This window comes from Podarcis bocagei, assembly GCF_964188305.1.
Source record: "Podarcis bocagei genome assembly, chromosome: 3".
Lineage (NCBI taxonomy): Eukaryota > Metazoa > Chordata > Lepidosauria > Squamata > Lacertidae > Podarcis > Podarcis bocagei.
Genome location: NC_138127.1, coordinates 69,822,250 through 69,850,009, shown reverse-complemented (window position 1 = coordinate 69,850,009; position 27,760 = coordinate 69,822,250). Strand labels below are relative to the sequence as shown.

Sequence of the window (27,760 nt, the reverse complement as noted above, 5' to 3'; positions counted from 1 at the left end):
CGATTCAAGGTTTGGGAACTATATCTGGTTCACAACTCAGTGAAAGCTGAAAGAGAATAACCACAGCTCACAAATCACAGGTAAAACTTATGCGTAAATGAGTTACAATGGAGCTCTTATCCTTGATTTCTCCTCACGCAAAGGGGAAGAATGATCTATGGGAGGTAAGTCTGTGGGAAAGGGGTAGAACGTGGTCAAAGAATTGACCTGAGAATCATCTGGTCCAACCCTCTGCAATGCAGGAATCAGTTATGTGTCAAGTGCCTTTTGGGGATATGGCATGTAGCACTGAGGTTCATATAATACATGCAATACAGACAATATGTAGATGTACTCTTGGGCATAGGAAATTGGCACCATCTTTCACAGAGCCTAAGTCTTTGAGGCAAGGAAAGGTGCAATGTCTTTATGTTAGTGCTGGGATGAAACATATACCACAATTTTATAGTCATTCTCTGCATTGCAGTCTGGGGAACTATTTTCTGAACTTCTCAAAGGTGCCATGTGATGTTTTAAGAAAATTATTGAGAGGCAACCATTGACACCACTGAATTATTTTACTCTACAAGTGGCTGGGGGACTTTGTTTTCTCCTAAAACACTGTGCTGTATTTGCTAACAATGGCAAGGATCTCATGCCAGCTTCTAACTTGGCAGGACTTCCTAGAACACCCTTGTGACGTTGCTTAATCATATGAGTGTTCCAGAAAAGTCTTGCTGATCTGGAAACTGCCATGAGCTCCAAGCTGCTGCTAGTGAATGTGGTGTTTCTGCTTACATGTTTTAATGGGGAAACTGAAAACTGCTTAGAGGCCTTTGTTATTTATTAAACAGTATATAAATCTTGTTAAACAATAGTTTAAAAAACCAAGAACCTTAGGTCATCTCATACAGTAAAATAAAGTGGCACATTCCCTCCTTCACTTTCCTCAGGAATAGAAAGAAGTTCACTGAACTTGTTCCTACTTAGCAATGGACAAAATTCTCATTTTTCCAGTCCTCTGTTTTCCACAATATCACATCAGTTTGTGATTTTTAAAAAAGCCTTCGCAAAGACTCAGCTATTTACTCCTAATATACACATTGTTTCTAAATCATACATTGGCTGCACTTGACCAAACTGTCTCTGGTAGACCTACTGTCTGGGAGATAAAGTTTTGCCCCATCTCAACTTTATCTGAGAATGCAACCAGTTTGATTGTCTTACAGACTTCCACAAGAACTGAGTCTCAACATGCAATGCACCTAAATTGTACAACTCTGGCTTCTGTTGCTTAGGGCAGGCTTTACCTAACAAATCTCAGCAGAAGACATGGACAAGGACTTCTGCTAGCTCAACAGGACTTTCCCTCCTCTGCCCTTGAGCAGTCCCTGAAATTGGCACTGGAAGGGCCAGGAAAGCCCCCAGAGCAGCACACTTGAGGAGGAGAGGGGGTACTGTTCTGTCTGGCAAGATGAAATGCTTGAGTTGACAGAATGATTAAAGACTGTGATGTTCAATTCCTTCCACAGTATGATGCTAGGTGAGACAAGATTCTTCAGTTTTTAAGACTAATGCAGAGAAAGTATATTGAAAATGAAGTACTTCAAAGAGAGAGAAATAATAGCTTTATTGTATGATTCTATTTACATAACATATATCATTATATATTGTTACACAGTGGCCTGGAATCAAATTAAATATTAAAACAATAACTATTTTCTATCTCAACTATTATTAAGCTGCTAGTGACCTAATTTTCTTTTTAAAACAATGCAGAAACTGGGACTAATCTGTTAATGATTGTTTTATGAATATATTATGTAATATTTTAAATGCTGCTGAGCATTTTTTAAACAAATGTGTAGCTCAAGGGCACATATTTCTGGTTGCTGCATCTGAAATTGCAAAACTGGGAAATACGCAGAAAAATGTACCAAAATGTTCAGAGGCTGAGGTAACATTCCTATGAGGAAAAGCTAAAGTGCTCAGGTCTTTTTAGCTTATAAAGAAAACAACTAAGAAGGAGGAGGAAGAACTTAGGAAACTGTTTTATAACGAGTCAGGCCATTGCCTATCTCTGTACTGCCTTCACTGACTGGCAGAAGTTGTGAGGAATCTCAAAAGGGAGCCAGCTGTACCAGGGGCGGCAAAGATTAAGTCTGAGGCCTTTGGCATGCGAAACACATCCGCTTGTTGTAGAGCTATGGTTCTTTCCACAGCAATTTAAACAGTTTTTAAAAGGATACAATAAATACACGGTGGTCTATCAGTGACTATTAACCTTTACAGCTAAATGCACATTCCATGTAGCAAGGCAAAATGCCTGGGAATACAAGTTGCTGTGAAGTGGGGTGGGATATAGGGAAGAGCTGTTGCCTTCATGCCTTGCTTGTGGTCTTGTAAAAATCATGCAGCTGTGCTCTATCGCAGGAGTTTTGAAACTGTGGTCCATGGACCACCAGTGGCCTGAGAGATTCATTCAGGTGGTCCACTGCATGTGTGCATTAGTCATACTGATTTTTAATTGTTTTAATTGCTTCTTTTATTTTTATATGATTTTTATGCTATAACTGGATTTCTATGGAATGCAAATATATATTAAAATATAATTAAAAAACCATAAAGCATTTAGCACAGTGCATTGCAATTGATTCAACAAGCAGAAAAATAATTTAAGTGTTATGTTAAGACCATCAACAATTTTCAACTGCTCTATGGGAGGAAATACCTGGAAACCACTGCTCTGGTAGAATACAACATTAGACTAAGATGGACTCTTGCTCTGATCCAACAGAGCTAGTCTTTATAAGCCACTATGTTCCAACTAAGGAAATGCAAAACTGAATTGTTCCTACCTTCCACAACTGGTGTGTGAACTTTAGTATAGGTAAAGGGAACCCTGACCATTAGGTCCAGTTGTGACCGACTCTGGGGTTGCGGCGCTCATCTTGCTTTATTGGCCGAGGGAGAAAGCGTACAGCTTCCAGGTCATGTGGCCAGCATGACTAAGTAGCTTCTGGCGAACAAGAGCAGCGGACGGAAACGCCGTTTACCTTCCCGCAGGAGTGGTTACTATTTATCTACTTGCCCTTTGACGTGCTTTCGAACTGCTAGGTTGGCAGGAGCAGGGACTGAGCAACGGGAGCTCACCCCGCCGCAGGGATTCAAACCGCCGACCTTCTGATCGGCAAGTCCTAGGCTCTGTGGTTTAACCCACAGCGCCACCCGCGTCCCGTGTGAACTTTAGTATGCCCTATAATGATGAGGATGAAGTAGCACAGATAGGTAAATATTCTGTGGCAAAAACCCTGCATAGTTCCCAAATATTATTTTATGTTAGATTTTGTGAACCTTAACCATGCTGTCAGATTATTTACAACACTTTTATCACCTGCTGGCCAATGGAAGGATATGGAATTGCTCAATTTTACATTTTGTTGATCTTTGGGTCAGTATAGCTTCTTAATATTATACTTTAACACTGCAGTTATATGGAAGATTTTGTTGTTTTAACAACTGAATTTAGTTGTACATATGCTGAAGAGCTGTGCTGAATGGGAATGGTGAACTGAGGCCACCAAAAAGTGATGACATGGTTGATATTTTTTTCATTGATACCAATAATTTTTGTTTATGAAAAAAGATTGAATATCGGAGTATACTCACCATATGGATATTAATCAGTGAGTTTCAATTACTATAGCCTCAAAAAGTAACTATTTTCTTCCCACAATTTCAGGTAAATCTCAAGCTCATTTTCTTTTTACAACTAGGCAAAATTGAACACTGTTTATGTGTTACCTGATCTGGGGCTGCAGTTCCCACTAAAACCAGAAAGAAAGAAAAGAAATTAACTACTGTAAAAAGGAAAAGTGTACTGAAACAAATCATTTTTCTACCTTCTAAACCTATTTGTGTGCTCCCTTCCCTATAGCATTAAACTGGGAAACTATAAGATGTAAGTTTCTACTTTACTACACTAAAAATGCTCAGACTTGTCTCAGAGCAAAAGTGTGGCCCATAAGTGGATTAAAAATCACTTCAAGACACATCATTAAAATGGGAATGAAATAGCCTACCTAGTAAGAGTGTTGTGAAGATAAATAAGCATTTGGTGCATCAGAATGCCAAACATATGGGATTAATAACAAATTAGGTTTAAACCATCCAAACTCAGTAGAGTTATTTGGAAAAAGCAGGGAGGGATATGCTCTTAAGAAACACAGCAATAACTGCAAAAAATTGTGGTACACTGAATGCAGGAACAATTGCTCCTGTAGAACTTGCTAAACTTTGAATTTTGCATATTCAAGAAATAAAGAAGAAAATGATGAAGAGGGAAGATAGGATAAGATCCACTGTAAAAGTAATAATAATACCATTCCTTAAGCTATATACCAAACCTTTTAACAAGTAAAAATACAATGAAGATTACTGAATTCACTTAAACAATGTGACCTTGAATCTGCTGGCAATTTACTGTTTATTGAGTAGATGCAAATGTACAGGCTTGTTCAAAATAACACTATCTTCTTCCCGTTCTATTTAATAGAGAATTAGGCAGAAATCCAGCATAACTTTCTTTTCAATTTTATTTCAATTTTTCTGACATCCTGGTAGATAAATATTTTATCACTTGAAATGAGCTTTAGAACAGCTCAAGCCATGCCTGGCATTATTTTCTTCAAATAGAAACTCCTAGGCTGCAATCCTATGGTGGAAGGGAGTTAAATCTGAAATGCCTGATCCTGTGCTCTGCTAGGCTCAAACTAGCAGGACCCCAATGAGGGCAGAGGAATGTGCTGTGTGTTTTTTGTCCATTTTCAGGCTGCAAATTTCCCTCTCCTGTTTTCCATCCCACTCCTGAACATGTTTACATTTCTTCCTAGTTTGGGGGTGTATCAGGGATTCAGCCACTTCCCTCTCTAATTTTGTGATGGATGTATCACCTAGTTTAGGCCTAAAACAAGCCAAGTATTTATAGCCTTGGGCATATATAGCAGGATCTTTTGTTCTTTCAGGTTTTTTTTTTGTAATGGAATCAGGAAAGCCCATTAGATGTCTGAAATGTTTGAAATGACTACTTGGTTCAGTGAAACATCCCTTTCTATTTGCTCTGCCTTTCACATTTGTAGGGCCAACACAGCTTCACACACTCAATTTTAATTTTCTGATCAATGTTTGGGACTGACTTATTCGGTTTGGGAATCTTGAAATCATTGGAAGACTTTCTGGAGTTTAGTACAAAGGTAGCCCAGTGTATCTTGATTACTTTGGTTGTTTAGTCGTGTCCGACTCTTTTGTGACCCCATGAACCAGAGCACGCCAGCACTCCTGTCTTCCACTGCCTCCTGCAATCTTGATTACTAGAAACATTTGAATATTACTTGTCTTCCCAGCAAAATGGGCAACTGGATTTATATCAGGGATGCGCTATGTATTTCCACACTTATTTATTTATTGATTTTATAGCCTATCCTTCCCCCTGAAGGAATGTTTCACTAGTTAACAAGATGCAATTTGTTTTTTAGATGTGAAAAAGGGGTCATAAAATTTAGCTTGGAGCAGGGCAAACACTGGGCATGTCATGCTGCACATGACCTATCTGGCTATGGGATGTTCTACTGTCCCTTAATACAACTGAATTGGCCTTGGGAAGATTTCTAATAGCAACCAAAAATGTGGACCAATCTAAGTTTCCACAATGAAAGCTGAATTTACTGTAAAACTGCAACTTGACTTAATTTTTAAAATCAATCATATGTGTTTAATATGAATAATCAATCAATTAAATCTCCATGTGAATAAGATAGCATTACTTAAGTAAGAAGCATTCAGAAGAAGCATTTGTTCCTATGTAAAAGAGAAGGGGATTGCCCTGTTTATGTCTGTCATCCTCATCACTGGTTAATCCAGGGCAGGCAGAAAGTATATCTGGGTCTACTTCTAGACTTCTGAATGATTTACAGAAAGCCAGCAAGAGTTTTGGATTCTTCATTGTTTAACAATAGCAACACCTTAAATGGTTTTCCACCCCCGCTAAATTAGGTTGCAGAAATTAAGAAAGCTAAGGGGAGGGAAACCAGAAGTGGATTTCTATATGAAATAACTGTGCTCAGGTCTGGGATTGAAAATAAATTTTCTGGGTTGAGCATTTCCTCACAGGCACCCTGGTTCCTTCATTCTAAGTATCTATCCTGGCTCCAGCTGGAAGACATCAGGGCTCTAGTAAAAAACAGAAAAAGACCCCAAAGCCTGAAGTCTGCAAAGCCTTGTTTTAATTGTAACTGATTAATTGATTAATCATTGCAATAATAATTTACAAAGCTGATAAACATTATAAAACCTACTCTGCTCTCTCTCAGCCAAGAACCAAAACTTAACAGTATTTAGCACTTCCAAAGCTTCTAAACCATTTATTTATTTATTTATTTTTAACCTGATATGCACCCTCATCAACATCCCTCACCTTTTAACAAGTCTGGAAGAAGTAAAGAAGTAAAGAGGAGACAGTCGAAGTGGTCAGCATTGATTTGTGGCTAGCTGTGGTATACATCCTCCCCTCAAGCCTAACTGTAAATGGTTCTGGCTTGCAGATTACCCTTATAGACGGATATTCTTAACTTGCCTTTAAAAGTACATTGACAGAATGGACAAGGAGCATCTGCAATAGACCTCCCCCCAAGCTGCTCTCCAGAGGCCAATTCATACAACCCAAATCAATCTTTAGTCATGGGTTAACTTCAATTGGCAAATAGTGAATGAATAGCCAAAGTGTTCATCTTATTGCTCTATCACAGGGATAGCCAATGTGCTGCACTGCAGAAGTGTTGGACTGCAACTCCTATAATCCCTAACGATTGGCTATACTGGCAAGGGCTGACAGGAGTTGGAATCCAACAACATATGGAAGGCACCACACTGGCCCTCCCTATTCTATCATACTACTAGACTGATCTTCAGCTCAGCATGAACTATTCATTTCCTATACATTAGGCAGGAGCTAAACATCCCTTTGACTGCATGACGATTGCTTGGTAGTGAAGCTAGGTTGACACGTGACCTAGCTTCCTCCTGTAAACACTATCTCACATTTAGGCTAAGCTTCTTCCTGTTTCTAAGCTTGCTCCTTACTCCAGTGATTGAAAAGGACAACCCTTTACAAAGAAAGTATCAAACAAGACATTCAATCATTATTTGCCTGGTATTTACATTTGAATATATGTTACTCTTTTTAAAATGTATCTTTACAGAAAATTTCTGATTAAAAAAAATAAATGCAGCCAATTACGATTTAACGTGGGACCTGAACATAAGTAGTTCAAAAGAAAGCATTTATTTAAACTGTGAACCAGGTAAAATACAAAGTTATTCATTGGAGAGCCACATTATTTCAGAACTATGCAGCCATAAACGAAGTTTCCCAAATTCCTTAGCTATGGAATTGTATCTGTTTGAGTAGCTTTGTTAAACTGTCAGTGTACTATCATCAAAAAGGCAAAAAGGATACTGTAGAAGCTTAACATGAAAATAACAATTCAAAGAATAGAACTCTCATCTCTGAAAGACAACTGAGCTTTAAAATGCACCATCCTAAGTCAGAAAGATGTCTCAGCCATTCAAAATGAAACTTGCCATGTTCAGGAATGTTATTCGACTTCAAAACAATATATTATGGAATGATAAGGATGTTTAGAAGTTTTGTAGGAAGTTTTGATGCTTCACGTTATGAAACTGACTGTAACTGTGTTTTCTATATTACACATTTTGAATACCCACCTGCAGACCCTCCCCATTTATTGTTCTTTCCACACTCAAGCATATATGGGCTACTCCAGAGGAAAACAGTTTGGAATCACCATAATCATAACACTCCACACAGCCATCTATATATACCTGCCTATGTTCTGTTCACCAATAGCGTGTTGGCAATGCATTTACTTTTGCACATGCGGCAAGCCTTCTGCTTTTCTTTGCTGTTGCACTGATGTTAAGCATGTTAAAAACAGGACATTTTAAAGCAGCTGGTTTTAGAGGCATTTGCGAAAATCATGCAGACTGAGACATTAAAACTGTGAAACCAACATTTAGAAATGCTTTGTGTAAGAAATGAGATGGTAAGAGTTTTATTTGGTTTTTTGGAAATGAAAAGATTCCCAGTGCTTAATAGTAATACAACATGATTCTGTTGCATTGTGGGCCATGAACATGGGGTCAAACTAATATTCACTCCCAATAAATCATCTGAATGCAAGAAGAGATGCACAGAATCATGTGGCTTGCAGGGAGCTAGTCATCCGATGCAGTATCTTGGCCTGAGGGCAGGATTCTTTACTGGGCAAACAAATTCTACACTCTAGACTTGAAAACCAGTTGCTATAAGAAATAACGCAATGACATATAGTGGTGCCTCGCAAGACAAAATTAATTCGTTCTGCGAGTTTTTTTGTCTAGCAAATTTTTCGTCTTGCGAAGCACGGTGTCGGAAAAGTTTTGGAAAAGCTTCAAAAATCACCAAAAACCTCAAAAAAGGCTACCACACCGCGTTCTATGAGTTGCTCCTCAAAATCAAGTCGCAACTGTATTAACGGTGTTAAGAAAAAGGAAACAAACTTGCAAGACGTTTTCGTCTTGGGAAGCAAGCCCATAGGGAAATTCGTCTTGCGAAGCAGCTCAAAAACCGCAAAACCCTTTCATCTAGCGAGTTTTTCGTCTTGTGAGGTATTCGTCTTGCGGGGCACCACTGTACTTGTTGAGTTGCCCTCAAAAACACATTGTGTTTTATACAAGCACTTCAAATAGCATGAACGTACACACGAAAAGAAAACACATGCACATATTTAGAAATACACTAAGCTACATCATGAGATCCTTATCCACTCTCACCTTCTCGCACAGCCACCTCGGGCTCACTTTTCTGTGAGATGGTCAGTGCCTCCACCGGCTCTTCCTTTGCTGGGAGAGGTGGAGGAGAAGTACCTTTAGCAACATGATGAGTAATCTGGGTCTTGCCAATGACAGGTGGCTGAACTCTAACTGCAGGGTGATGATAAAGCTTGTTTCTGTGAGAGCCAGAAACCGTATAGCCCATTCCACCAGGGCAGATTTCCTTAAAAGCAGCTAGATTTGGGATGGGAAAACATTCCTTTTAACAGTCTAAAAGTGCAATACTTTTGACACACTGGAAAATATAATGTAGAAAATCGCTAACATCAAGAACATTTCTAGAAATATTATGTATTCTATATTTAACCAAAATCACAGAATACATGAGAATATTATTGCATAAGTTACTTGAGGGGCTTAATTTGTTGCCCCTAGAAAAAGATTAACCCATTTCACTCAGATGTTTAAATATGTCATGATAGCAACAGAATCTAAATGACTCTAAAGTTGCAATATGTAAATGAAACCATGGGCCTTTGGGGACTTAATGCTAAACCATGGTTTAGTATTATATGAACAAGCCTCAGGCTTTTACTCTCTTCTCCTCTGTCATGTTTGTAAAGACTGTATCATTTTCACTTTCAATTGAAGCAGAGTTCATCATTAGGGGAAATTCAGTGGGAAAGCTTGTTGGTTTAATATGTGGCTAGTTCATACAAGCCAAATTCAAACTATGGTTTATAAACCTGGCTTGTTCATTATACATGGTTTAAACTATCCACAGTTTCCAGAGCTTGGATGTAATGGAGATCTCTGGTTAGGTGCTGAGCTTTTCCTTGTAACCTCAAGAAAGGAGGGAGAGTGGAATATTCAAGCCCAAAGTTCATTCACAGAATGTGAAATCATAGTTTAGCATAATGTCAAACTGGCCCTAGTATAGTAGAATGTTTTTTTCATCTGCATTTTGCTATTCTTAATTTAGTACAAAAGCCTAGCATTAATTACTTCTTCAACATTACTAAAGAAGTACTTTATTGTATAGTAGTATCATATAATGTAGCACCACACCTTGTCCACAAATTCTGCTTTCCCTCAAGAAATCATAGACAAGAAATATTGTAGGGTTTAATGATTTCTTATGAATCCCCCTATCTTTTATAAGACTTCTAGGGCCAAAGTACACCTTTGTGTAGCTTACCACCCCATTTAAAAAAAAACCCAAAAAAGCAGCCACTGGAGATTGCAATCAGCACCAGGGTGCAGGTGGTTAACCCTTTTCCCAATAGCCATTTTCCTTCTCAAAATTGCCCTCTTAAACTGCCTTTCTCGTCAAATTGGGAAAGGTAGGATGATCTCTCTTTTTTTTTGCTTGAGAACAAAATCTGGACCTTATTTTGAGAATAAAGAAGCCAGCAGGTAAGGGTTAGACACACCCACCAGCACATTCTGCTTCTCACTGTAGCAGCTCCCCTTTCTTCTGGAATGCATTTAGAAATATCAATTTTGCCCAGTGACAAATGATTCTGCTGATTCAACCACCAAACCAGGAGGAAGAAAGTAATTCATTGATCTTTGGTCTATTTAAATGTATGCAAATTTACCATTGCTAAGCTGGAAGCCAAACACAGAAAAATGGATGGCAGTAGAACTGATTGGACATGTTTTAGAGCAACCAGGAGGCTACTCAAATCATGTCCAATCCTTTCAGGTATTTAGCTTCACTCATCCAATCAACTACTTTAACCTTTGCTAGCTGATTTGCTAGTGTTCCTATTACTTACTGTATCTCTTTCTGTGTAGTGTTCTACCATCTTTCCGGCAGGCAGTTCTGCTTGTCTGCCCACAACACAGGCCCAGACTGGATTGGGAAATTTGGTATGTGTGAATGTGAACTGAACTCTTGATTTTAATATTTTTAATAGTACTGATTCTATTCATAGCATCCTAGTTTCCATTCTTTCTCCAAGCCTCCATCAAGACTTTGACAAAAAAAATTATGGCAAGGGATCCAGCCTTGTGCCTAGTTCCAAGGACATGGACCAAACCCACAACTCCTTGGCAAAGTGTTTCAGTGTCTTGATCGCTAAAGCTTGGAAATTTTGAAAGGGTTTCTTTCAAATGCTACCTCAAGATAAATCTGGTTATAGTTTTCAGTCTTAAGAAAGTCCATTTGTATACCCTGCTTAGCTCATTCATAGCTATCATGTGATATAAACCATGCACTGAGAAACATCACTCAATGAATGATGAATTAACCTTAATTAGAAAGCTGGTGCAGCAGAGGAAAATCTTTTCTATGTTTGTTAAGGAATGCTACTAGTAAGAATCTATATGACTCACATAACACTGTATTGTAGGACACTATGCTAAGTTACACTATGCGCAGTGTACAGTGTGTCAGTGCAAGTATATTCTTTTTCTGGGAACCTCTTACCTGTTCCTGGAAGGGGACATTTCTCACAGTGGGGGCCCCAGGCCTTGCCAACACTGCAACAGCAGAGCTGCTTGCTGAGCTGAACAGAGAGAGGGTGCATACACTGCTTTCCTGCACTGACAAACCGGTAGCAGGGCCCTTTCTCTTCAGTGACCATGGGATTATCAGCTGCAGCAAAAAGGGAAGGAGGACGCCAGAGTTTACATGAGAAACAAAACAGAGAAACACCATAGGAGTTCCACCACCAGATTAAAGACGGAAAAGAGACAAAGATGCCAATGTCTCCAGTCAAAAATATTTTTTCTTTTTTTTTATAACGAATCATGTCTGAATGCAACACAAAAGTAAATAAGCCCATATGGTTTAGGAATAAAAGCCAATGTCAAAATTAGATGCTGCCATGCTCCAATAACACATAATTAGAATGAAGCCTTCCTTCCCATGCAGAAGCACTGAAGCAGAAGCTGAAAGCAGGTGAACAGCAAAAATACAGAACACTGACAGATCACACACTCACACAGCCACTTTGAATTGATAGGCAAGGTCATTTTAAGTCAATGAGACAATTATATTTTTGAAGTCAGTAATGGCAGTTTACAATGAAGAAAGTTCCAGAAACATATCACGCTAATATTATCAACCTTCCCTTGTCCACTGTTCCTTCTCTTTCACAGTTTCTCAAATTCATGTAATGCAACACTCTACTGAAAATTAGAATTCCTTCAGTCAACAGAATCAGTAGTATTTTTTATCACAGCTCACATCAAGATTTAGGGTGGCGATAACATGAGATCAGACCACATCCGCTGCTTTTACTAAGATTTTTTCTTCTTCAAGCTGTATTAGCAACTCAAGAAATTTTGATTATGGCAAAAGGAAGGCAAATAAATTCAAGAATGAATGTGATAATGGTCTATGCGAAATCTGCACAACTTCTGATTCTCAAGCTCAACTGAGATCTGAAGAACTGATGGTGGTGCAAGCAGGACCTTGATAAATCCTCTCCCCGTCTCCAGTCTGTCTAGGACTGCAAAAACAAGAGAGTTGCCAAGAGCCTGGCAAGGTGCAATGCCTAGCTGGTAGACTGCATTCAGCTTGGAAGGTCACAAGTTGTGCTGAATGTTTTCACTTGAAAAAGAAAAGGCTACTCTAACCCAGATTCCAAGCCCCCACAAAGCTCGAGAATGTCTTTTTAATGGTAAGGATTTATTTTTTTAAAAAAGTTACAAAACAACCAGTCAAAATTTCAGCATCAGTCAAAAGTCTACCGAGAGCTATAAGCATCAACCTATATATGTCCAATTGAAATGAATGGAGGTTGCACAGCAGCAGTGATCGGTGGATTTCATCCATGCACTATCTGTTGTACAGTAATTATTCAGGATGTTAAAGAAACAAATGTTGGCAAGTCTCCTCTTCCATCTAATAAACAGAAGTTCTTCCACAAATAACAAATCAAACTGAAACAATACAGTTTTGCTTTTTTGAAATCCAGTTTTGCTCAAACATAAAACATTTATAATAACATTTAATCATTATTGCTGTTACTGTAATTAATCATTATTATTTTGCAGCAAAAAAAAAAGAACCTTGAAATAGGATGAGCTCTCCACACCTACTTGCCATACAAACACAAAAACAGGAAGTCACAATTTCAGCCTGGAACGATTTGGAAAAGGAGTAGCCCACCCTGCCTTATGAATCATTTCAGATAATCTGAATCTTTTAGGTGCTACTGCTGGGTCAATTTAAATGAACTGAAGAAGAACAAAAGTAAGAAGGATGGATGGGTGTGGGGGGGAGGGAGAGAGAGAGAGAGAAATATGCACACAACAACCTGGCAATTCATCTCTCCCCATTCTTTGCTCCAGGAAAAAAGGAATCTGGGATAAGTGGAAGATGGTGCCACAATCTTCTGGGCTGTAAAAATCATTCAAACTGTTTTCTGGGCTCAGGTCTGCCTATATGATGCCATATTGTGTGGTTTGAGGATTCTGGTATATGGGGTTATCAGGATTTGAAACTTGGGTCATCTCTGGCTTATAATTGAGACTGAAGCAAGACATACATTGTTCTAATAATAAACAATGGGTGAGTATGGAAGGTGAGGGATGGAGTAATGTTACATAATCAAATAGATCAATTAATACACCCCTTTGATGTTTCTAAGGCTTCAATCCAAAACTCACTTACCTGCGAGTTAACCACAACAGGACTTACTTCTAAGTAGACATTTATTCAATTTATAAGATTTCCTACCCACCCTTCATCGTAAGCTCCCAGGGCAATAAAATATACAGTTATAAAAACAAATAAAACCAATACAATTATAAAACTCATAAAACGATTTGAAATGGAACAGAATAGTATTTAAGATTACACTGTAAATCTTCTAACCAGTTCAAATAAATGAGCAAAAGAAAAAAGAAAAACAAAAACCCCCTCCATATATTTATTCTTAGCCATGTAATAAGATGAGAGACAATATGGAAGCAGGTTAATCCAGAAATCAACCAGTCCCCCAATTTTTTAGTATAGTATTATACATTGAAAAGCTTTGTTCTATTGATGTTGGAAGTCGGATGACAGAGGCCTTCCATGAAAGGAAACAACCTTTCTCCCTCCTCTATATGACATATATAAAAGGATGTCATATAGAGGAGGGAGAAAGGTTGTTTTCTGCTGCTCCAGAGAAGCGGACACGGAGCAATGGATCCAAACTACAAGAAAGAAGATTCCACCTAAACATTAGGAAGAACTTCCTGACAGTAAGAGCTGTTCGACAGTGGAATTTGCTGCCAAGGAGTGTGGTGGAGTCTCCTTCTTTGGAGGTCTTTAAGCAGAGGCTCGACAACCATATGTCAGGAGTGCTCTGATGGTGTTTCCTGCTTGACAGGGGGTTGGACTCGATGGCCCTTGTGGTCTATTCCAACTCTATGATTTTATGATTCTATGATTGGCAAAATGAAATTTCTCTAAAATATCATAGAAACCCCAGCCCCCAGCGTATTAAATTGTCTTTACTAGTTACAGTTACATAACTATTACATTTTGAGGTTGGTGTCTGACAGTGTCTAGTATTTTTTATTCTTTGAAAATAAATTATTGTTTATTATTTTCCCCCTTCCTCTGTGCTCTTTCTTATTTCCAACAGTCAGTTCATACAAATACTTGGAACTTGCTACTTAGTCGGTTACTTGTTACTTATTAGTAAACTGATTCTGATTTGGGACTAACAACTTGTCATATTTTATATTCCCATATCTACCTTCCCAGATTCAAGCAAGTTCCAACTGACACACTGCCATTTCTCTCCACGCAAAAATTCCCAACCATTTCTAGGTGTGTGACTGTGTTAACAAAAGTATGTGAGTGATCAAAGACATGGCCAGCAATAACTCTCATGATCATGGCAGATTGAATGGAGCACCAAGTAGGCCACTTTGGCTACATTAGCATCCATATGTGAAGAATGAGTTCAGCATTAGTATACATCAGGGATGTCCAACAGGTCGACCGTGACCGACAGGTCGAACCCCAGTTGTTAGAAGTCGATTGTGGGCTCCTTTTCGTATGCAGGGGGAAAGGAGCAATTGGCCCCTCCCCCCATCTGTGCACGATTTCTAGAACTGAAATTGGTGTCGGGATGACTTAGTCTTCAACTTGCTTCCCTAAAAAAAAAAGCTCAGCAACTTAGACCTGCCCTCCCCAATGGGTAGATAACTGCCAGTTTTTAATTCTGCAAGTAGATTGCAGTCTCTTTGGAGTTGGACGCCCCTGGTATACAGGATTTGGAATATTAAAGGCACTGATAAGGATGAAAAGGGAACAATTCTTGGGCAATCCTGCATATCCTTAAACAAAGACAGATATTTGCAATTGTATTGGAGCTCCTGTGGACAGTGTGGCTGTGATGCTCCATGTTATTGATTTTAAATTTTCACACAGCTTAGAAAGTTATGACCCTTTTTTGCATTTAGAGACTTCTGTAAACCTGTGCCAACTTACCAGAAGTAAGTCCTACTGAACAGTGGTGTTTTGCTTCAGAGTAAACATGATAAGATTGTGCTATAAATGGTAGCACTACCCATGTTCAATGCAGAAAATTTTAAATTGTTAGCCAGCATGAAGAACACAATGACGGGCCACCACCAACACCCACACCTATGTGAATAGCTGTGTTATTAAAGATTTTGTGTGTGAGATACAAAAATATGGAAATGAGGAATATAAGGTTTGGAAATATATGAGATATCAGAACACAGTTCAATAGATGAATAATGGGATGGGACCTTTCCCCCTTTAATCAGACCCCACTGGGTTTACTTGTTCAACTAAAAGGAAAAGATACAATTTACTTAGCTTAACCACTGACAACCTGAAAAATCATCACAGGATCTCTGCAAATGCTGTGTTAGTGTATCCATTCATTCCTGTCACTTTTTTTGGAAGATAAATTATCTGGATAACTCGCCACACAATTTTGTTTTAAAATGACAGTTTCTTATTAGGTCATAAAGAAACTCTCCAATGGTGAATTAAAAGTTCTCAAAATGAGAAGCGCCATAAGAAAATGTTGGCCAACAGTGATTAACTTGCATCCATTACAAGATGCAAGGGGGAAAAGAAAACCCACATGAAAGATTGATAGGTACGGATTGGTTCTGTTACTTACGGATGCATCTGGAAAGCGTAGGGTCTGGCACAAATCCAATTTTGCAGGCACACCTATAGCTGCCCATGGTATTCAAACACTCACCATTCGGGCATACCCCTTGGAGCTGGCATTCATTAATGTCTGGAAGGGAACACAACTAGCATGAGTGAAATGATTAATCCACATAAACAACTCCACATAAGCACCTGGTATTAGGCTGTATTATATCCTAGATATGCACTGATTTCCAGAGCTTGTTTCTATATTTCTTTCCTTTTTTGTGCTATTAAAACACATAGAATCATAGAATGGATACCCAAGGGCCATCTAGTTCAATCCCCTTCAATGGAGGAATCACAGCTAAATATGTAGGAAACCACTCAGAAAATGGGTGCAATATTGCCATGCAAAAGGATTGATAAACAATGTGGACCCAAGTATTATTACTAATCTCTTCCAGTACAGTAGATGAGGAACATCAGAGTTTGGAGGGGTATTGCAGACATATATTGCAGATATGTAACTGAATGATAAGTGGCTTGCCTAAGACCAGATGGTAGTGAAATTTCAACTGTCAATTTTGCAGTGAACAGTTCAGCGTCTTTTCCAACGTTTCACCAGCTTTTGAAAATGTCCATTTCTATTTATTTATTTTTGCTGTTGATACTTCCTATGTCCACACACAATAGACTTTGCAATATGAGATGCTTTTAACAGTCTACTTAAGCTGCTAATTCTCAAAGCTGGATAGCCCATTTTCTTCTTCTGGTGTGCATTACATTTACGAATATAAATTTACCCGGAGCCTGATAGTTAGTTCCAAAGCATGAGGTTGAGGGATGGTAGAATGAGATACATCAAAGACTTGGCAATGCAATTCTTTTGATGGTCTGGAAAGAAACAGATTCAGAAGTGCTTTCAAGGACAGCAATTTCCCCAATCGTAGGAAGGAATACAGCATATATTTCTAGCCCTGCATTTGGATCATTTAGCAGTGGGTGGTCTCTAATAAAATACACCCACACAATGGGAAAAATCCTGAACATAGCGGGATATTGTTCTTTGAAGCAGCAACTTAGGCATGCCTGTGTCACACATTAGAAAGGGAGGCAGATCTGCAATTCATTGTGCATGGTTATTCACTTGGAATGCACACTCCCCAACTACAGGAACAGGTTTTGTTTTTTTTGCAGGTAAGCATCAGAATTGCGCCAATGCATTAACTACCTCAACAGAAAACAGAATCAGAACACATGGAAGAGTTGAGCTACCATACGCAGAATTATGAGAACAAGATACTTTCCAACATCTTTTCAAAAGTAGACAGATCTCTGAAATTCTGAACTCCCAAGAAGAGGAAAAGACAGAGTGTAAATACCGCTAGGAAAGATTGAAATATGTTGATTCAACACTTCAAACTGGAAGCAGGAGCTAGGCAAAAGTAACAGCTATTCTTGTTTTCCAGAGAGTGGGCTACCACAAACTACAGGAAGGATATGTTTCAATGTGCCTGCCATGTTCCCAAACATCACCGACACACTAAGTAGGGCTCTATTAGGTCAGATCAAAGATCCACTCAATCTAGCATTCTTTATCTCTAACAGTATCAAGCCAGATGCCCTCTGAAAAGACACAAGCAGGGTTTTATGGAGATTTCAAGCACCCCCAAATAAAATAAATGTTTCCATAAAACATGGAAGTTCCTTTTTTAGTTATTAGCGACTAATAGCTATTCACAGACCTATGCTTCACGAGTATGCTAAATTTTCACATTGTATCCTTTTTATTATCCACCTACTTCTCCAAATAAAAGCTCCCCCTTCTGTCAGCACAATTCAAAAGACAATACAGTACAGTGGTACCTCGGGTTAAGTACTTGATTCGTTCTGGAGGTCCGTTCTTAACCTGAAACTGTTCTTAACCTGAAGCACCACTTTAGCTCATGGGACCTCCTGCTGCCACCGCGCCACCGGAGCACGGTTTCTGTTTTCATCCTGAAGCAAAGTTCTTAACCTGAAGCACTATTTTTGGGTTAGCGGAGTCTGTAACCTGAAGCATATGTAACCTGAGGTACCACTGTACATGATAATAAATAGTTGGCAGAGCGGAATATGCAGAAGGCCTAACAATTAACTGCAGGGAAAGACAAGTGGACTGAATTAGCCACTATATGGCTGTGTACACTTAACGAGGTCAAGTTACTCCGTAGCACCATCACACATGGGGTTAAGACGCCTAATGGCAACACTCATGAGGCACATAACAGTATCTCTGACACTGTTCTTTTCAAAATCATCTAGCTTATCAATAGCACTGCCATTTGGTATCAAATGATAATGTGACAGATCCCAGATGGCCACCCTGCTTGTCTTTAGCCATTTACAGTAGTGCCTCGGGTTACAGATGCTTCAGATTACATATGCTTCAGGTTACAGACTCTGCTAACCCAGAAATAGTACCTCGGGTTAAGAACTTTGCTTCAGGATGAGAACAGAAATCGTGCTCCGGCGGTGCAGCAGCAGCGGGAGGCCCCATTAGCTAAAGTGGTGCTTCAGGTTAAGAACAGTTTCAGGTTAAGAACGGACCTCTGGAACGAATTAAGTACTTAACCCGAGGTACCACTGTAATAGGAAACTGAAATCTCCAAGGAGTGCCAGAGGAAAACCATTTTGTTGTCCAGCAATGGAACAGTGTGAATCTCATGGGAATGCTTGGAGCCTGCCAAGTCTGCATGTTATCTTGGCACCTGAACTGAAAACCACTAGCTTAGCTGGGCCTTGCTGGCATGCTTGAGTTCCTGACTGAGAAAGTAACCAAGGTCTTAACCCAGGCAGGAGGAGAAGGAGAAAGAAGAATTTAAAATATGAGACTGGAAGAAGTAACAAACACATCTGCTTATCTGTTGCCTGCTTGCTTTATTATTAAGATGATGGAACTTTTAACAGAGATGGAATATGAAAGATTGCTTCATCCTCTATATATATATCCAGCCAACCACTGCATTCTGCAGGAGAGGAAAACCTGCAGATACCATCCTATCAGGAGGTCCATTTTGAACAATTTCATTGCATTCTGGACAGGTACCTTCTCTATCCTCTCCTTCTCTATTCTCCCCCAGCTCCTTTAATTTATTTCTCATTCTCCTTTCACACTCAACTAGCACCTTATTCTCAACCTTCCTTCCCACAAACTACCACTTTCATCCCTACACTCTGGTGCTTTTAAATTCATTTATTTTTCCAATAACAGCTTTCCTCTCTTATGTCTTTCTTTTCCTTGTTTGATTGTTTATTATATAATAGAGTATTAACCTTTTATCTCACTTCCAAATTTTATTCAACACCTCCTCTGGCACTTTCCCTTCAGAGAGAAAGCTTCCTTCCTTCTCTACCCACCGCCTAAAATTCTCTCCCAGTCACTTTTACTCATTGAGCAAATAGTTAGTGGTACTGCCATTGGTTCAGTCAAAAGGGTGGCGGAGCAAGCAAGTAAGGAGGCACTGGCCAGGCTATGGAACTGAGACCCACCTGAAAGCAGTCAAAGGATTTGTGGGTGTTGTCCACTGTTTTGAGAAACAATGGTCTGTAGAACGATCTTTATTTTTAGAGCCCTCCCGCTTGATATAATGGCTCTCATCAGCCCTGTGATTTTGCAGGGCAGTGATGATGCTCGAAAGGCTATCATTCGGGTAGGAGATGTCAGCATCTGATAGCAACCTTCTCAGGAGCAACTAAGAACATAAAGATCTACCTGGTTGCCATATCATCCATTCTGTCATCTGGGGGGTGGGGACAGTTATTCCTGCAGTGGGAGAGCTGGGAAGCAGGGCTCTTCTATTGGCTGCATTAATCCTCCTCTCTCTCAGCTGCTACCTGGGGGAAGCGACTCCATCAGACTGCCTCAGTGGGAGAGCTAGGAACCAGGGCTCATTTCAACAGTTTGCTGGAGGCCCAGCTCCATCAGGCATCTCCTGCCCCAAATTGTGCCAACTGGCATGACAGTTTATAAATGAGGCATGGATTTTGATTTTCCTTTTTCCTCCCTCCCTTTTCCTTTTGTGTGAGGGTTTTGAGTTTTTTAGAATGCAAGTTTCCATGTAGGGATTGTCTTGATTGATTGTATGTATGCAAACTGCTCTGTAGCCTCTTTGGCTGAACAGCAGAGTACAAGTGCCATTAATAAATAAGTTAAGTATCATTTAAAAAATCAGTCTTCTTTAGGCATGTTGGATAGCAGACAATAAAACACTGGTGCTGTCTGCTGCTCATGGATAGTTGTGTTGGTGGCAGTATAATTTAACAAGTTTTAGCAAGTGTGCATCAGATATGGTTTCTTGGTGAGTCCATCAGGAAGCTGTTGTACTGATTATCGAGTCATGTATTATGAAATGCTATCTAAACACCAAACGAAGCACCCACAAATTAATAACAAACCTTAAATGCCTTCTTTGGGAGGGGGTGAGATGCACATTTTAGAATGATCATTGCTTCAATACTTTAGGCAAAGAGCCCAATGCATACTAATTTCACCCTGTGGTTAGGCGACCACCTACCTAACAACATGTCCGGCCACCCGCAGTCCTGTCCAGCTGTGTAAATTATACTGAAATCAACCTGTCAAGGCAGCTGGAAATGGAATCTGGATGAGATGAAGGCTGTGTTAAAAATAGCTTAACAGCTCTTAAGCTTTTTTTCATCTGCCCGTCTTTATCAAATGAAGCCACAAAGTAAGGTTGCTATTTAAAAAACAGTTTGAAGGCGGGAGGGTCTGGGTATAACTTTGATAGGCAATAATTTAGGTAGGTGTTAACGTCACTACGGTGGCTGCTGTTAGCACAGTACTGTGTATAGGGAAACTTTGGAAATGCTCCCTCTGATTAAAAGGACACCAACCAATAGGTACTTATAATTCAAATCCAATCTGAATCTTTCTGGTGGTATAGTATAATGGCTACAGAGCTGGACTTATACCAGGGCCCCCCAGGTTCACATCACAAATCAGCTTTGATGTACTTTGGGCCAGTCACCATCCTTACACCAACCCATCTCTCAAGGGTTATGAGGATAAAATGAGTGGGAATTATGTATGCTGCCCTGTTTGGATGTCAAGTGTTTCAAGTTGGGATAATTCTGAGTTACAAGGTCAAAAGAATCTGTATGGCAAATAAAATCTCTGTTATGTGGCCTTAAATAAAACATAGCATTAATTTGGCATTACCACTTATACCTTGATTTTCCTCACAATGGTTGTATAAGATAGTCATTTCTACAGATGAAGAACTGATACAGAGAGAAGAAATGTGCTCAAGGCCACCTACTGAATTTATAATTCAAGTGAGCCACCAAGATAACAAACCTGAAGCACATTTGCTGCTGTTAATAGGAACTGTTTTATATTTTTTTAAAAAATGAGGAAGAAAGATGAAATCCAGAATGTTCAATAAGGAGAATAATATATGGAATTAACCAGTTGCAAAAACTGGCTGATGGTTATTTACATCATAGTCCTAGTAGCATATACTGCTACCATATCCATCTGCCTGCTTGTTTTTAATGCTATCAAAAATAAAACTAAAAATGGGAGATACAATAAACTGAGCACCACTTCATAGTACCTTTTCATGCAGTAATTGCTTTATCATTAGATTAACACAAATCCACAGGAAAAGTTCCATTATCCTATTTAAATGTAGGTTCTGAGCAGGACTTTTGCTCCATTTTGTAAGCTAGCTTTTGTGAATGTTCAGCCTTGAAGCTATGTTCAAATAAATTTCTCTAGAAATCTCACATAAGTCAATTATTTGCATTGGAATTGGCTTAGCCTTTTTCTGTTAAGGATGAGACTTGAATGGCAATACACAAGAAGTGTATTTCAAATCCCTTTAATAAAACTTGGGCACAAAGGACATTAAAAAGTCAGACATGGAACTACCCCACCCTTGTAACTATAGTTTCAATCAACATATGCAAAATAAATGATGTGCATGTGACTACAGAAAATTAAATTTTTAGTTGGTTACACCCAGCCACAATATCCCACTGTAACAGACATTGATTACACTGTCTACTATAATGAGTTATATAATTCGGCATCTCTTTATTACTTAACCTCTACTAAATAAAAGCAAGCTACTATTGTATACAATAATTTATCTCACACATTTCAGGCTTATCATATATCTAAATTTACTATTTTACAGCTTTCTTTTGCTTATGATAGATTGGTACTTAAGATTTTATTGTTATTTTACTATTATTACAAGCAGCTTTGAGGAATTTGATCAGCAAGAAAGTGCAATGGCATTTTTTAAAATGTATGAATGAACAAAGTTTACAAATAAGCTGTCTTATTATAATTACTTTAGCAGGTCAGTTACAAAGATACATAATCTAACAGGACAGATTCAGCTAAGAAATAGCATAAACTAAAATGAGCTTGTGAATGAAAATTCTTTCTTTCTTTCTGGCCTACATACTCAGATAAATATGCATTTCTCTAATGCAAGAAAAAAATATTTTGCCACGTTTCATTTTCAGTTCTCAGTATAAGGACGTAAAAGGAAAATGATTCTGTCTTTGTTCATCCCTACAGTTATAAGTTGCCAAATGTTTGCCAGAGGATTTGGCAACATAGTGAGATAAAAAACTATTTTCATCACATTATTTTTTTGGGGAAATGTTGGCTTAATTTTTTATTGATGTGGAATGGCGGTTAATGACACTAAACCAAAGCAAAACTAAAACTATTAAAGTGGGAAATAAAACTTCTTTCTGTATCTTCCACGTTTAAAGGGGCACAAATTATGCTCAACAAAACTCTTTTTCTGTCTAGGATCTGGAAGCTGCATTCAGAAATGATGCAAGATCAGATCAGAAGAATGTTTATTTGCATCAGCAACTAGTCATAGCAATAAAATAAAATACAATGTACTGAAGATAGAGGTAAAAGCTTAACTATGCAAAATACATTGTAGGGGCTTACAAATGTGATATAAGTATTTTCTACAATGTTCAGGTCAAGGCATATGTTTGGTACAGTCTTTTGAAAGAGGCCGCTGTGGCTTAACTACAACTAACAGAAGAACCATACAAACTATAATAAAATGGATCTCAAATACTGGTCCTCTAACACAATTGTTCTTACTCCCCTCAATGGAGACTCAGAGATGGATTTTTGTTCGTATATAAGACTGACTGGATGGTTGCACCATGACATGAGGATCAAGACAGAAGTAATGCTTCCTGAGTGTCTGACTATGGCCCAGCAATCAAAAGCATCACACACACCTCCCACTTCCTTTTCCTCCTCCTCACTTGAGCATTCCTCTCCTTAGTTTCAATCTCAGTGCAAATTGTGGTTAGAATTACATCTGTACTGATATTACTGCTATCCACTGTGATACCAAGCCACAGTTTGCAAACCCATGCCTAACTATCACTGCAAACATGATCACTTTACCATCAATATGCATTATTTCTGCATGGGATAGTCACTTCCCTACACCCACATCGTAAAGAATAAAAAAGAATGTTATTTGCGTTTAGTAACCATGCACAAGTCATCTGTTCAGAATTTCTGACTTTTTAGAAAACTGTTTTATCACAGGATAGTATTCAGTGCTAGCCTTACTCAGAGTATACCTACTGAAGTTAATGGACATGACTACTTTTGATTCATTTTAGCAGGTTCTAGTCAACTAACTTTTACTCAGAGAGGACAAACTGAAATCCATCTCATATGTGGTCACCCTTTGTAATGAATTAAACCATATTCACAAAGCAAGTTTCTCTCTTCCATAATGCAAACTAATCATTCCCACCTAATTGCCAAATGCATCTACTTTGAGTATGGCTAATGTTGACTGTCACTCAAATATAAGCTGGTTCAGGGGGAGAGAAAAGAGTGGTTTTCCTACTAAAACCACCTCCATCCAGGTACTTTTCCTGTTCTCAAGTGTACACATTTTTTAAGAGAGTGTTCTATTGGCAAAATGCTTTCCTCCTGAAAATGAAAAGCCAAGCCTTTCACCAGCTGTTCTTTTAATTCAGCTTCTCTTTTCCGTTAATAAAAACATATCAAAATGCATTTCCCCCTTCCTTTTCAGTATTAAAAAGGCAGAAAAAATACAGTGCAATTTCCCCTAAAATATTGTTAACCCACTCCTTAATACGACCGATATACTTTGTGCCCAGACAGATATTAGAAGCTGCACATAATGCTCTGATCAATATGTATGTATTTATTATTTACAATACATATATGCTGCCCTTCATCCCATATGGATTCCAAAATATAAAGTCTAATTTATGCATGTTCATTTGGGTTTCACAGCAGCTTAGGATTTACCTGTGCATGTATAAGCAAAAAAATTTATTCAACTGAAAGACAATTGTTACATCGCTGAAGGAAGAGCGAAATCTTGGTTAGATAACCTAAGATGTACTACCAAACTGTTAAAACTTAATCTGCAAACAGACGGTTCTTTGTTGTTCATAACACACATCAGTAAGAGATTTGTTTCATTGCATTAGTTCACTGAAATGAAAGGAAATAATCAGGAGGTGGTTGTTAATCATGCTGCTACCACATATGGTTTGTAAACGGAGAAGGCTTTTGATTGAAGAAACATTAGAGCAATTAGATGTTTAGAGAAGTCTCCAAGATGGGGAGTTAGATGTTCTGCAGGAGAGAAGAAAGCATTCTTTTCCTTCAGCTGCCCTGAATATGATATTAGCTGTCTGGTGGCAGGATGGCCATGGAATTGCTTTGAAAATACAGTACCTAAAATATTTGCTCTGAAAGAGATTTATCCATTCTAGAAATTTAAGGCCAGCTTCGCTATTGATACTCAAATGGTCAAACCACTTCTCTAGCCTGAGCTTTCTTTTGTAATGTGTGATTCTGTTTGATGTACTTTATAACACAGGAAACAGTCGTTTCAAATTTTGATTGGGGGTAGTTATTTGTATCATATGACCTGACTATTAGCACCTTCCATTATTTCCAATTCCAGGGTTAATTCAAAGAGCTGGTCATTACCTCTAAACCACTAATGGTTTAAGACTAGAACATCCAATGGGCCATGTCCTCCCGCAATATTCTCGAAGCACCAGCACCATAAGCTCAGTTAGGAGGTACTCAGAGGTACACAGAAGTGGGCCGTCTCCATAGGGGCACTCCGACTCTGGAATTTCCTTACAAAGCAGATCCACTTCCTGATGGTATTCCATCATGAGATAAAACTAATTTAATTCTGGCTTGTGTGAATTCCTAAACTCACTATATATTTTTTCTTAATGTGTGTCAGTGATTTTAATTATGTTGACTTTAAGATGACTTGGTGTTGTTATTGGGAATGGACAGGTGGGCTATAAATATTTCCAACAATAAATGCAAATGAAGAGCCATATAAGTCTTGAGTGATTTCATTTATCAAACAGGCAATATTTTCTGCTTAATTACAACTAACACGACTATCCCACCTCCTGCAAATGAAACTGACATAACAGATTTATTCATAGTATGCATTTAAGTAAACTGAGAAATGCACACAATTTATTTTAACTCAACAGAATTATTCAAAACCATGGGTGGGGAACCTGTGGCCCTCCAGATGTTGGGATACAACTATCGGCTGTTGAACTACATCTGTAGAGCCACAGAACCCCATTCCTGCTCAAAACCAATGCTGAAAACATCTTACCTTGACAAAAAGTAGCATTAATTCTTTTGTAACCTTGTGGACAATCCACCACTTGGCTATATCCAGGGTAAGCTAAATTTGAAGATTAAAGAAAAAACATTAGTAAATTACCAAGGGATACAATCCTCCAAAACAGAGTCTAGAAGGTCAGGAAAGTGCCATGAGTTCACATGCTCCCCCTTCTTTGTCTGCTCTAATACACATTGAGTCCTTCCTCTAAGCTGTTCTAAGCCTTGCTTGCCATGATATCTGAATCAGGTGACTATGGTTAAAGGTAAGCTGCAAAACTAGGTTTGCAACCCTATTTAAAACCATTGTTGAGGCATTCCATGCCAAATCGGCCAAATCTGGCACATGAAGGTTACATCATGCTGTTGAAATTCTAAAGAGCCATTGTACATGTTGAAATGTATGCCCACAACCTATATATATACAGTGGTACCTCTGGTTACGGACTTAATTTGTTTTGGAGGTACGTCCTTAACCTGAAACTGTTCCTAACCTATGGTACCACTTTAGACAATGGGGCCTCCCGCTGCCACTGCACAGCCGCTGCGCAATTTCTGTCCTCATCCTGAGGTAAAGTTCTTAACCCGAGGTACTACTTCCGGGTTAGCAGAGTCTGTAACTCAAAGTGATTGTAACCCAAGGTGTTTACAGTGGTACCTTGCGTTAAGTACTTAATTTGTTCTGGAGGTCCGTTCTTAACCTGAAACTGTTTTTAACCTGAAGCACCACTTTAGCTAATGGGGCCTCCTGCTGCTGCCGTGCCGGCGGAGCACGATTTCTGTTCTCATCCTGAAGCAAAGTTCTTAACCCGAGGTAATATTTCTGGGTTAGCGGAGTCTGTAACCTGAAGCGTATGTAACCTGAGGTACCACTGTACGTGTATGAGAAAGAGAGCGAGAGAAAGGTTTACAAGGGCAGGGCCACCATCTCTCTGAAAAGTTGTGCAAGGTCACATTTCCCATAAAGTGTGTGTTCATTCTATTTGCCATAGAATGAGATGCATTCTACCTACAGTTATCTTTAAGGGTTCATTTTTAAGTCCTTGATCTCTTTTTAAAAACTAGTGTGCTATGTGCCAAAAGTAGCTGAATTAGAGCAGAGAACAATGGCCCAACATTTATAATGTTTCCATTCCCCTCCCAGTTATTTCTGCACCCATTTGCTTGGATCTTACGGACCACAGGTACACTGCAACATTTTTGTTGAAGCACTCTCTATTTAAAACTCTTTTTAGAAGTCTACCTCCACATATCCACGCTCCAATGTGCTCTTAACATACTTTGGTATGCAGGGATCACTTGAACAACTATTGCAGCCTGAGGCAGAATGTGGGGTTAAACAACTTTATTGTTTAAAGTACTCCGGGGTTTGCTGTGGCAGAAGGAAAGGATCCATGCACTGGGGAGCCCAACTACTGACCCAATATCTCCCTCCAGCCCACCTGCTGAAATCAGGAGAAGTTGCCAACGGAAAGGTTCCACCATGGTGTGGGCCAGACAGCTGGGTACAGCAGCAGTGTTGGTTTGTGGTACATACTCCCCCCCAAGTTATGGCTGAGGTCTTAGCATGCCTTAGCAAGACCCCTTATGGGTCCTGCCCAATGGCAAAGTTGTGATGAATGTGGGCATTACAAAAAATGACATATCAAGGTAGCCACTAGCACTGGCCAATTTGAACCATGGATAAATGTCTTTATGGCTCTTTCAACCAGTAGCCAATATCTATCCAGATAAAGAATCAATCTTACAAAGTGAGAGAAGGAGAATCTGCTGGCGGTGTGAACATGGGTGCAGCTGTGGCCCAGGGTTTCCTTTGCAGACCAGGCTGCAGACCAGAGAAAAGCAGTCTTCAACCTGGTCCACGCCCAGGTCCTGCCCCTGCTGCTGAATGGCCCCTAGGGCCAGCTCAAGCCTGAACTGTGGCATCACCACTTTGCAGGGAACAGTCCATCCCCCCTCTGCCAGCCATGCAGGAAGTGCAACACCACCTACCACAGAGAGGCTGCAAACCTGCGTTTTCATACTTTGCAGCATCAAAATGCATTAAATAATGATGCTGATCATCTCTTAGTACAACATGCACAGTTCAG

At 39.1% G+C, this 27,760-nt stretch overlaps 1 protein-coding gene across 13 annotated transcripts in view; it reads right to left on the bottom strand.

Annotated features, from left to right (window-relative positions):
* Window positions 1-27,760, bottom strand: part of LTBP1 (latent transforming growth factor beta binding protein 1) — a 196,793-nt gene that overhangs the window by 62,998 nt on the left and 106,035 nt on the right. For 4 of the 13 annotated variants that reach the window (XM_081188004.1, XM_081188009.1, XM_081188005.1 and 1 more), the window contains 5 exons: window positions 25,663-25,734; window positions 15,978-16,100; window positions 11,303-11,470; window positions 8,869-9,102; window positions 3,784-3,806 (listed from right to left, as the gene is read on the bottom strand). In XM_081188004.1, the coding sequence (XP_081044130.1) occupies window positions 3,784-3,806; window positions 8,869-9,102; window positions 11,303-11,470; window positions 15,978-16,100; window positions 25,663-25,734 (620 nt within the window). The remainder of the gene's footprint in view (window positions 1-3,783; window positions 3,807-8,868; window positions 9,103-11,302; window positions 11,471-15,977; window positions 16,101-25,662; window positions 25,735-27,760) is intronic. The other 9 variants (XM_081188012.1, XM_081188006.1, XM_081188008.1 and 6 more) reach the window with 4 other exon arrangements.